At 41.3% G+C, this 12,611-nt stretch overlaps 1 protein-coding gene across 1 annotated transcript; it reads left to right on the forward strand.

The window, feature by feature from the left end:
- Positions 1-7: 7 nt before the first annotated feature.
- LOC125018446 (cytochrome P450 3A27-like) lies at positions 8-9,345 on the forward strand. The gene is made up of 13 exons (XM_047602349.1): positions 8-136; positions 251-344; positions 465-514; positions 1,074-1,173; positions 1,347-1,463; positions 2,899-2,984; positions 3,093-3,235; positions 3,321-3,445; positions 5,432-5,516; positions 6,136-6,296; positions 6,404-6,630; positions 7,660-7,822; positions 7,904-9,345. The coding sequence occupies exons 1-13, from the start codon at positions 69-71 to the stop codon at positions 7,976-7,978; spliced, it is 1,494 nt and encodes a 497-aa protein (XP_047458305.1). The 5' UTR covers positions 8-68; the 3' UTR covers positions 7,979-9,345.
- Positions 9,346-12,611: the final 3,266 nt, after the last annotated feature.

Here is a 12,611-nt window from a genome sequence, read left to right on the forward strand (position 1 = left end):
CCATATATTCAGTCCACTTCCTTATTTCTCAGGTGCTTGGTCAGCGCTTGCCTCGGTGTAAAGCCAAGATGTTTTTCTCCTTGTTTTCCCCAACTACCTGGACTTTGTTGGCTCTCTTTTTCACGCTGATACTACTGTGAGTATTATGCACCTAGTTCTGTAATCAACAAAGTACTTCTGAGATGTAAGACAGGTAAGGATTTGTTACCCTACATTAATTATTGTCAAATAAACCCTTTATGTAACACAGGTATGGGGTATGGCCATTCAGAGTTTTCAAAAAGATGGGGATACGTGGACCGATGCCTCTGCCTTTTATTGGAACAATGCACAATGCTCCAAAGGTAAACACACAAATCTTTGTCAGTCATGCAGGATTATATAACTGATACAACTTTAATGTGCTGATTAATAAACTTATCTATGCACTCTGCGTGTACCTGTTTGTCTATGATTTCCTGTAGGGACTGGGTTTTGAGCGTGAGTGCCACGCCAAGTATGGGAGTGTTTGGGGGTGAGTTGTTTTTCATATTCTCAATTTTGAAAATTACTTTAATTAATTAAATGTACATTAATAATAGATAAGCGTATGAACAGTGGAGATGTGGAGTGGAAGTGGCTGGTAGTATCATGGTCCAAAGATTGAGAACAAGCTCTGTTGATGCATTTTAATGCACATTTTTACATGAGGAAAAGAGATAAGGCAATCCTTATCCTACAATGAGGAACTTTGCAGCATTGCAGTAGCAGACAGTTTAAAAACTGTAGCACATAGGATATAAAATGGAGTAATGAAACATTAAATAAATATTCCACATCAAGTCTTCTGTTATTGCAGAGGATAATAATTTGGATACATTAGGTTAATGTACAAGTACATTTTATCCATGTATCCCAATTTGTAATAGAATTAATGATTAGCAGTGTTAATTGTAATTAAAAAAAAATGTCCTGATACAAAAAAAAGGATTAGAGACTAAATTTCAACCAGCAGATTTTAAATTGTCAGAGGTGTTTTATAAATCATATGGGCTGCAGCTCAGACTTTGTTCTGTGATGCTGTGTTTGTGCAGGATTTTTGACGGACGAACACCCACTTTAATGGTGACAGACATTGAAATTATTAAAACCGTGTTTGTGAAGGAGTGCTACTCTGTGTTCACCAACCGCAGGGTAAGAGACTCCTCTGTTGCCTATGCAAATTCTGTCCATGATGATGATGACCAGTGATGTTTCTATAATGCTGTGTAATGCTAAGATTTTCAAATTACGCAACCCTGGAAAGTCCTCTATTATGTTGTTAAGCAACACACAGGGTTTGGTGCTTATGTCTCCTTTGTTCTCAGGATATTTCCATTAGGGGTGGACCTCTTGATGATGCAATTACAGTAGTGAAAGACGAAAAGTGGAAACGGATTCGGAGCTCGCTATCTCCATGCTTCACCAGTGGGAGACTGAAAATGGTCAGTGTCACTAACCACTTCTGCCTTACATTTCCCATAGACAAAATTGAGAAATTTCTGGACAAGCAAGCAAGCGCTTCACTCTTCTTTGAAACATTTCCTGCAGATAACGGTGGTCCACCTGAATAAACCCATGAAGAAAGTTCAAATGGGAGTCAAATCTGGGCTCTGACTAGGCTTGTGCCTTAACTAGGGCTGAACGATATATCGTTATCGTACCTATATCTCGATATGAACATTCAAGATATTAATATCGAAAAAGCAACGATATAGACGATTTAGATTTCCCTTCCCCGCGCTCGTCCCGCATGTACACTACAGCTCTGGCAGTCACAACAAATGTTATTTTTACGATTGCCCTTGAATGCACCGCTAAGGCCAGCCAACCACAGACCTTATTTCATGCTTGTTATGGATCGACAGCTGAAGCCAACCAATGACAAACATATGAGGGCGGGCGTGAGGGAGACGGAGACGACGCACAGACACACTACAGACACACTACAGATACAGCAGGGAAATTAAAAAGACAGAAAGAAATTAATACGCAAGATAATGCGGCTGGTGGCGGTGCAGAATCTGACTTGGTGCCAAAACACAAATCATCCTCTATTATTTGGAGGTATTTTGGATTCAAAAAGGACGATGTTAACCATAGTGAGGTGTTGTGCAGGTCGTGCTTAGCAAATATTGCAACCAAGCAAGGTAGCACAACGAACATGTTTCACCACCTGAAACAACACCATCGCGTAATGCGTGTACGTAAGTTATTTATTCGTAATTTATGTTAATGTTGATGACTGGCAGTGGATTCTCAAAAATAAAACTGCATTTTCCAAATTTTTTTGTATTATGATGTTTTTTTTTTCCTAAAAATGCTTGGTTTTCACCGAACCCGTAGTCATATCATATCGTATCCATATCGAGATATCTTGCATGAATATCGAGATATGAAATTTTGTCCATATCGTTCAGCCCTTGCCTTAACATTTTATTTCTTATTTTTATCATGACTGTGCTGGTGGTTTTTGTATCTTTGTCCTCGTGAAATCACCATTTGCCCCCGTATTATGTTCAAGCACTCTTATGGGCCAAGGAACACTACATGGTCACTTTGACACACATTTTAAATTGCATCCCTGTGCCAGGTTTAGAAGCATGTGGTTTTCATTCAGCCAATCAGAGAAGGTCAAAGAAACATTTTCAGGTCAAATCAGGGTCTAATGTGGTCTTCAAGGTCCACCTTTGGAAAATTAAAGAAAAAACAAAAAAAAAAAAATGCTTCTCAACCGACATAAGAATCTTTCTCTGGAAAGCTTTGGCAAAACTAAGACACACAAATGTGATGTTAGATTGGGCAATAATGATAAAAAAAAAAACACATATACAGCACATTATCAACATTACACACTTCACTCTTTTTTTGTTTTTGTAGATTTTTCCTCTTGTTGCTCGCTATGCAGACCGACTTATTGAAAACCTTGAAAAGACAAATTTGGATGAGCCCATCGATGTCAAACAGTACGTTGTCAATGTTACATACCGTCACTTCTTTGCATTGTTTCTTTGTAAAATAAATAAACTTGCTAGAATTTTATTTCAATCTCGTCTGTTTTCCACCCGGCATAGGTTTGTGGGACCTTACAGTTTGGACGTAGTGACCAGTGCGTCTTTCAGTGTGGAGATAGACTCCATCAACAAACCAGATGACCCTGTTAAAGTTCATCTACAGAAGATTATGAACTTCAGCTTTTGGCCCTTTTTAATAATAAGTATATCCATCATTTCGACTGTTGTATTCAGAGATCAGTTTAGCACATGCGAGTTTTGTTTAGTGACTCCTTGTTGTCCTTTCAGTGATGATTCCCTTCTCTCGTCGTCTGATGGAGTTGCTTAAAGTTGAATTGTTTCCCAGACACAGCGTGGATTTTTTCTACAGCCTGATCAAGAAATTTAGAGACGAGCATCAGTCTGGGAAAACTGTAAGTAAGATTTTTCTCTTGGAGAGATTTAGATGAGGCAGTGGATAACACTTAGCTTAGCTTTGCATGAAAACATGAAATCTCAGTTTACTTACCAGGTCATAGTTGGATTGTCCAACATCAACTCAGAAACAATGCAACATAGAAACTTTCTAGAAAATCTTAAAACCATTTCTTATTAACATGTAGCATAAAAACAGGGGCCAGTTTGACTTGTTCTATCCAATAACAATAGTTCTAGCTTGTTAGTTTAATTTGCACAATAACAAAAAAGTAAAAACAAGGCTTGAATAAGTGTTGAAAAATCAAACAAAAATGTTCAAATTCAGTGTTTATTCTTTAATACTTCCAACTCTCAAACTACTTTAATAAAAGTATCATGATTAACCAACATACAAGCCTTTCCAAACGATAAGGGTCTTACACTCATGACATAGTAATCAGTGTTTGCACATTTGGTCATCTTTCAGCCAGATGTTTCATGTTTTTATTACATTGCATTTTTGCTAAATCACAACATACATTCGTTTACCATTGTTAACTTTATGAACTTCATTGTTACTTTTAATTAGGTTGAACTCGAGACACACAGTGCCTCTGCTTCCGGGGGCTGTACTAACAGGATTTGTACTAAATTCTGCAACCCAGGGAATAATTTTTGCCAGAGTAACAAAGTAACTTTTATCAGTCTTTCTGAAGTTTTTAAAATTAATCAAAGATAAGTTCAGTCTCTGGGCCCACCATCTGCAGGAGGAGCAGAAAGGGGAGATGTAGATCGGGCAGCAGACCAAGGCGGGGGCCTTGGTGGTCTGATCCTCGTTTATGGAATCAGGCTCTTGGAACATGGAACGTCACCTCCTTGACTGGGAAGGAGCCGGAGCTTGGGGAAGAGGTCAAGCAAAATCGACAAGATATAATTGGCCTCACCTCGACACATAGCGTCAGCTCTGGAACCCAAGTCCTTTAGAGGGGTTGGACTTGGGTTCTTCATTGCTGGATCTGCTCTGGGTGAGAGGTGGAGGGCTCAGGTGGGCTTTTTGCCTACCCCAAGCCTCTCTGCCTGCATGTTGGGGTTCTCCCGGGTGGATGTAAGGGTTTCTTACTTGTGCCTTCAGGTCAAGGAATGGGTCCTGACTGTTGTTTGTGCTTATGCGCCGAATAGCAGTTCAGAATACCCACCCTTTTTGGAGACCTTAGGACGGACACTGGCCTGCGCCCTGGCTGGTAAATCATTTGTCCTGTGACTTCAACATTCATGTGGACAATGACAGCATGACCTGGAGGGGCATGATTAGGAGGGATTGCCTGCCTGGCAAACTGTCCGGCCCCTCAGGGTGGCAGGCGACAACTCGCCTACACCGTCTTCAGTGGGGACGGTGAGCTGTTGGTGTCATCTGGGGCTATAGTACTTTGAGGAGCTCCTCAATCCCACCAACACATATTTAATCTCTGGGGCAGAATTCACAGAGGTAATAAAACAACTCCCTGGCAGCAGAGTTCCATTGGAGATCTGCTCAGGGGCTCAGGATGTAGGGCTGTCCTGGCTGACACACCTCTGCAGCATTGCATGGGCATCGGGGGCAGCGCCTCTGGGGTGGCAGACTGGGGTGGTGGTCCCATCTAGGGGACTACAGGGTCTGTTCCAACTATAGAGAGATCACACTCCTCAGTCTACACCAAGGTGCTGGTAAAGAGGGTTTGATCGAAAGTTGGACCTCAGATCAAGGAGGAACAATGCGGTTTTCATCCCAGACGTGGAACCAAGGACCAGCTCTCACAAGGGTGCTGGAGGTGAAGTGGGAGTTTGCCCAACCAATCCACATGTGTTTTGGAGCTAATGGGTTGCAGAATGTGAACAAGATAGAACGTGTAAATCAGGCAAACAGTTTGTTTCCTCTCTTTGTGTTCAGCAAAGTTAACATTGGTCCTAGCTTTAACAGCACATTTAACAGGCAGTTTGTGTGATTGTTCTCTGTATGGACCTAGACTCGCTCAGACTTCCTGCAGGTGATGATCGAGCACAAGATACCAGATGAGGATGTAAAGATCGAACAAGAACAGCCAAGTAAAGGTATGTTTTCACCCAAGCAGAAATTTGTGAGGTAACACAATGAATTTAGGGCTTTTCTCTGTTCTAAGTCTACATTCAAACTGTTCTTCTCCTTCATGTCATTAACATTCACATTCACCACTCTTCATTATATTTGAGTTCTGGAGGTGGCAAATCATAAACTTGGAAACTATAACAAATTTATCCCATCATTGTCACATGTTGTTCCAAAGTATCCTTTTAAAGTAGAGGAGAGTTGGTCAGTGCATCATTGAAGGTTCATCAGCAGACTAGGCCTATAGAGGTGCAACTAATGGATGGTTCATGGTCACAAAAGTTCTGAGGGTGCCTGCCTTTCAGACTGCACTATACTTTGAGAGCAAAGCATTTGATTTGGTTGCTGTGGCACTGTAGAGACTTCAAGTTGAGATGGAGCTTGGCCATTAAGGCCTTGTATGTAAGTAGAAGGAGTTTATATGCCCCTCTGGATTTCACTGGGCAATAATGAAAAGATTTTTGAGAAATAGTAGATATTCTGACCAATGAGAACATAATTAACTAAATACACATGAGTGCAGCCATTTTCAATAAAATATTTAATTTGACATCCTAAGACTTTTACTGTCCTTTTTTGTCGTAGGCTTGACTGAACAGGAAATCCTTTCCCAGGCCTTCATATTTATCCTTGGTGGCTACGACACAACCAGCACCACTCTCTCTTTCATCTTCTACTGTTTGGCCACAAACCCTGATGCGATGCAGACCTTGCAGGATGAAATCGATGCCAGTCTGCAGAAAAAGGTACACTAATTCTGTATATGATTTCATGTCACTTTAGACCCAATAGCTGACCTCATCTGGATATTTCTAGTTTTGTGTTCACCCCCTACTTTATCTTTTGCCTCTAGGCTCCCGTTTCATATGAGGATTTAAACGGTCTGCAGTACCTGGACCAAGTGATTTCTGAGGCGACGCGTTTGTATCCCACCGCACCTCGGATTGAGAGGGTTACCAAAAAAACTGTGGAGATCCATGGCCTCACCATCCCTGAAGGAACAGTTGTTGGGGTTCCTGTGAATGTTTTACACAGAGACCCACGCTACTGGAGCTCACCTGAACTTTTCAAACCAGAGAGGTAAATAGACGCAGTTATGAGCTTTAAATCTTTACATTAGTTACACAACTTTTGCGCAAGAAATCCGGCACACTGCTCTCAAGCAAAAGCATCGGTTGTCCTCTCATATCAAGTTATCTTCACACACCTGTCGAAACGTAGACCTTCAAATTTAATAGCTCCTTTGTGTCCCTGTTGCCTTGGCTTCATTCCTGACCTCAGAAACAGCAGTTGACACGTGTGAACAATGATCACATGCTAGAAAAAAATAAAAGGAAGTGAATCTGTCAATGATTTGATTTTCTCATTTCTGACGCAATTAAACTGTTAAATCTTCGTTTGAAGAGTTACACGGACACTTCCACTTCAGTTTATCCACAAAATGCTGCCTCAGAAAGCTCGTCATAGAGGATTTTAAATTTAAATGAATAAAACTGGTATAGCTGAAGCAAATGCAGCTTGACCTGATGAGTTTTATTGAAGATGTTGCATCCAAGTGGCCTCTTAAGTTCTACCTGACTGGTGGGGAGTTTAGGTTTTTATTTCTGAACATCTGTTGGTGATGCACACCTGGACCTAACATGACCAGGGTCTGTAAATAATCCTACACTCAGCTACAACTAAAGAATGTTGCTCTGATTAACTGGGCAGCACTCATCATGAACTACAAACTCTCAAAACTAAGGTGTGAATGGAGATAAAAACTTTTTGGGGGATGGGTGCCAAGACTGTCCACCTCACCTGCTCACAGAATTAACTTCTCTGGAGAGATTCTGTACGTTCATCTGTCATTAGAGAACTGCTAATGTTGAGTTAGGTTAATCAGACCAACATCCTCTAATTGGAGGTGAGTTTCAGGTGTACATCAACCACAGATGTAACTGAAGAAGCCACCCGGTTGAAATGTCTTGAAGAAAACTCAAACAAGTCCAGGTGCCTTTGTTTTAGGTTTGTTTCAGACATACCATGACCTGGATGATAGATCTTTTTAATAACACTGTCATTTCCATTGTTGGACAAAGTGAACGTCTCTGTGGTCTGTATGTGCAGGTTCAGTAAAGACAGCGGGGAGGAGGTGAACCAATACGCCTACATGCCTTTTGGCCTCGGACCCCGTAACTGTGTTGGGATGCGCTATGCTCTCCTCGTCATGAAGATGGTTATCGTGCGTATCCTGCAGAATTACACTGTGGAAACATGCAAGGAAACTGTGGTGAGCGCGACACTCCTCTGCACTAGACTGTGAAACTGCTCTGCTTTCATCTCTGATTTTGCATATGTTTCTTTTCCTCAGATTCCCCTGGAGTTTGACTGGAAATTACAGCTAGCAAAGCCCATAAAACTCAAGTTTGTTCCCAGAAAAGAATAGTACAAGAGGGAAGATCTTGTAATTCTGAGCTAGTATGAAAACAAGCCAAGCCTTAATTTACCAAAATGAAGAACCTTTTGTTAAACCTAATAAATGAATGAATGAATAAACAAATGAATGGTTTGCCTCCAGCCCAACATATTGGGCTGTTCAGCTGCAAGACACAGGATGCTTCATTAATCATTTATATTATTGTCATTTATATTATCCATAACCATAAGAAACTTGTTTGTTAAATCAGGTACAGAACAGGAGGCACTGTTTATTTTCTTTAATTCCTTTCAAACAGGGTACAAATGTGTTCGGCTCCACTGAAGTCAGTTTGTGTGGGTTTGAGTGACTGAGGTTTCCTGATCTGCATTCACAGCAAACACAAGTGGTGCAAAAATAAAGAAATAAAATCATTTACTTTTAGGTTATTTACTGTCAAATAAAGAAGGAATGAAGGGATAAATAGGGGTCATTTTCTAAAAGCAGTCTTTGGTCAGTAAAATGATGTCAGTCATAAGTGTTATAGAAATATAAGGTAACAATTTAGCTGGTGGATAATTAATGTTGGAAGTGTATGTACAGTCATGATTGTGTAACAGCAGGAAACCACCAGAAGCTTAATGAAGCTTACAGGAAACCTCAGTTAACAGTACAAATAACAGCCAGCAGAAGGCGCTGCCATCAGCAGTGCCAGTGTGTGTGTCTGTGCATTTAAAGTAAAAGTTTAGTTACGACAACGTAAGAGACAGTTACACCCTTTTACTCTAAATCTGACAGATTTGCTTTTCAGAAAATAATGTTTTTACCTGTAATTGCAACTGTGTCAAAATAAATGATGGTAAAATTTGCTTGTGAACCAAAATAAGTCTTCCAGATGCAGATAGTGCTACATTTGCGAACCTGAAACACGGTCATGGATGGCCAGCTCACAGACACACATGAGCAAGCATCGATGGGATGTGTTGAACAAACAAGTCCATAACAATCCATAAAGACTCCACCTCGCAATTTATTTCCAGGGCTTAAAGGATCTGCTGCACACACCTAGTGGATTCCATGAAATGACAGGTCAGGCCTTTTGGCAACAAAAGAGAGGCCTATGTGATGTTAGGAAGGTGGTCATAATGTTATGACTGAGAGGTATACAAGTGCACACACACATTCACAAACTTACAGGTTGTAAACAAAAGCTCTTTTTTTATCAAAGAGTATAAAAGTGCACTGCCACAGTGTGCTGTTGAAAGGCTTTATGGAGTGACTACTGCACTAGAAATAATGAGGCAAACATAACATGTGGGATAAAAAAGTTTAAAGGATTATATTACAAAGCCTTTTAGAGAAATGCCAGAGTCTTTATATTTAAACAGTAAGGAATTTAAAAAAAAACAAATCTCCAGGTTCAACTGTCCTCAGACTTCCATCATGTTTTCTACATGTCGATGGCTCTCATTTGGGACAGTGTACACATTCTGCAGCATTATGTGTGGTTGTTAACAGTGTATGTATTACAATTTTATTTATATATATTGTTAATAATAATTGACAAATTGTCTCAAGACACTTTATCTGAAACCTGGCCTGAAACCTTCAGAGCAAGCCCGAAGACGATGGTGTGCAATATATAATATGTTGACTTCATGTTAATGTGTATTTTAAGAAATTTAAATTTGTGGGGAAAATTGAAATAAATAAATAAATTTAAAAAATGTCTAATCAACCAAAGTTTTTGCGACCTCAAACGCAGTATCTCCGAGAAGCCCTTAGGGGTCGCCAACCCCCTGTTGAACGACCTAGTATGAACTAAACCAAACGCGCTGCAAAAATATTGAATACTCAGTACTCTGATGTGAAAGTGTTGTTTAGCTGTGTAACAGCTCATCTTTTTCCCTTGTGGATCATAAAAATCTAAGCATACAATTCACTTGTGTTCATGGGGGGGGCACACACGTTAACGTGTATCCTCCCGTGCAGACGAAGACGGAATTCAGTCTTCTTTTTGACATAATGTCTATTAACTCATTGTGGAGGCTCTTCTTCAGTGGCAGCAGAAGTGGTCGGGGTATCCACGTTCTGTCAGACGGCGGTTGCTATGGGGCGCATTTATATTCGAAATAGCGTTTGTGTTTGTGTGTGTTTATGTTTAAAAAAGCGAATTCCTAAACCACCATTACAACTTCAAACTTTGGAGAAGAAAGTCAACGGTGATTTCTGAGAAGATACTCATCTAGAGACGACCTCAAATGGACAAGCCAACACGTAGCCCTGACCGTGTCGCAAATGTGAGAATGTCAAATAGTTGGACAGTAGGACAAAATATTTTATTATTTTTACTTCTAGGCGCGACAGCTAGCTAGCTAGCAATGTTATGCTACCTGATGCTAGTAGCTAATTAAGTTCTGTTTCATTTAAATTATTTATTTTTGGCTGCTACTTCTTCATCTTGGTACAGAAATGTAATTTATCACATTTGATTATTTTTTCGGATAAACCTCAGCACAGTAAAAACTGATTACCGCAGAACATTTATCAAAAGTTTGTCAGTATAACTTGAATTATCAATGAAGGAGCAAGTCAAATTTAATGATGATTCAAGTCGATGTCTACTGGACGAAAGCGATAGAAATAAATTACTTCTTGAACACAAATTGTCAAGCAGAAGCCACTTTATGTTGTAACTTTTGATTACTCAGTTCATCTGTTTTCATTTTTTGAGTCTAAAAAGTGAAAACAGAAAAATTAGTTTGAAAGCTTAGTTCAATGCATTGTTGACCCAATTACTATATTTATTTAATTCTGCCATTAATTAGCTTGGATAGTGTTGAGTATTATCAAACTTACTGGCAGACCGCAATGCTGCTTGTAATTGAAAATTCACTTGTATTATGTCTCTGTTTGCTTGGAGCTTTAGTGGAAATCAACAATGTGTAGTTTTATGGGTCCAGGTGCACAGAAACAAAATGCAAACAATTTGCACATTTACTAGACATTAGCATCTGCTCTAGCTAGTTCTGGTGCTGAACAACCAATATTAAGACAAAACCGTCTGAATAAACACATGTCTCGTTGTTTTAAGGATACAGAGTAAGACAGAATATTTTCTCCCGACATGCTCATGCATAGCTGTTGTGTTGCTGTCGGAGGCCATGTCATTTTCACATTTTAAACATTGTGATGTGGTTTTTGTATTCCATGACCATTTAAAGTGCAAGTAATGTATTGTAAGACGGGACTTCTCCTTGTCTTAGAGCTTTTATAGAGCAGAAATGAACTCATGGTAACAGGAGAACATGCAACAGTCTACCAACACGTAGCTTTTAATATCAGTTTTAAATGGTGGATAAAAGACAATCAAACGAATGACCGCACACTCCTAACACCTTGTGCCCAGTTTGTTTGTATTATTGCCCATGGTTTAAAACATCATCTATGTTCTTGTGAAGAATTTTGTTTATTGTTCAGTATTGTGGTTCCTGTTTAAATGTGTTGTATTTATCTTTTGTGGCCGTCTTTACATCTGCCCAAGGACTCCACCGTAAACTTTAATTCTTTTGGGCGGAATCGCTTTGTGCCAGCTCTGTGGTCCGTACACATGTATCCCACAGTACTGCATCAGTAGTCCTTTACGTTCAACCTGTTTGACAGAGGGAGCAGGAGAGCAGCCCCAGACACCCCAGGGAGTCTCCACTCCGTGTGAGCACTGCTGGCCCCGCAGAGCCGAGCCCCGACCCCCAGCCCTCCACCTCCCGTAACAGGCGCGACAGGCAGGTGAGTGATCCAGATCTGTAGACAAGTGTTGGTTTTCACCATCACTTTTTATATTGGGCAAAATCCTTCTGTCCCAGGCCTGTGGTACCTGCTCATGTGTCACACACCACCCCATCAGTAGTCCTTTACATTTAACTGGCTCATCTATCTCACAGCGACGGAGGGAGCGGGAGAGCAGCCCCAGCCATCGCATGGAGCCTCCGCGAACAAGACGCCGTGTGGGCGCTGCTGGCCCCACGGAGCGGAGCCCCAACCCACAGCCCTCCACGTCTGGTCTACACACCAGGCGGGTGAGTAATCCAGATCTATAGACAAGTGTTGGTTTTCACCATCTTTTTTTTTTATATTGGGCAGAATCCTTCAGTCCCAGGTCTGTGTATCCTGCACCACCCCATCATTCTTTACATTTAACTGGTTCATCTATCTCACAGCGACGGAGGGAGCGGGAGAGCAGCCCCAGCCATCCCAGGGCGCCTCCACGAACAAGACGCCGTGTGGGCGCTGCTGGCCCCACGGAGCCGAGCCCCAACCCACAGCCCTCCGTGTCGGGTCTACACACGAGGCGGGTGAGTAATCCAGATCTATAGACAAGTGTTGGCTTTCACCATCTTATTTTTATATTGGGCAGAATCCCTCTGTCACAGATCTGTGGTACCTACACATGTATCCTTCACCACCCCATCATTATTTACATTCAACTGGTTCGTCTATCTCACAGCGGCGGAGGGAGCGGGAGAGCAGCCCCAGGGACCCGGAGGAGCCTCCAGAGAGAAGACTCCGTGTGAGCAGCCCCGGTCCCGTAGAGCGGAGCCCCAGCCCCCAGCCCTCCACCTTTGGTCTACGTATCAGGCGGGTGAGTAATCTGGATGTATAGACA

The sequence above is a fragment of the Mugil cephalus genome, chromosome 13, assembly GCF_022458985.1.
Source record: "Mugil cephalus isolate CIBA_MC_2020 chromosome 13, CIBA_Mcephalus_1.1, whole genome shotgun sequence".
NCBI classification, from domain to species: Eukaryota; Metazoa; Chordata; class Actinopteri; order Mugiliformes; family Mugilidae; genus Mugil; species Mugil cephalus.

What these genes read in the sequence shown, in the direction of transcription:
- LOC125018446 (XM_047602349.1), top strand. Translation starts at nt 69, where the DNA reads ATGTTTTTCTCCTTGTTTTCCCCAACTACCTGGACTTTGTTGGCTCTC. An exon ending in CAATGCACAATGCTCCAAAG is followed by an intron (nt 345 to 464) that starts GTAAACACACAA and finishes GATTTCCTGTAG; the next exon opens with GGACTGGGTTTTGAGCGTGA. An exon ending in TTGGCCCTTTTTAATAATAA is followed by an intron (nt 3,236 to 3,320) that starts GTATATCCATCA and finishes TTGTCCTTTCAG; the next exon opens with TGATGATTCCCTTCTCTCGT.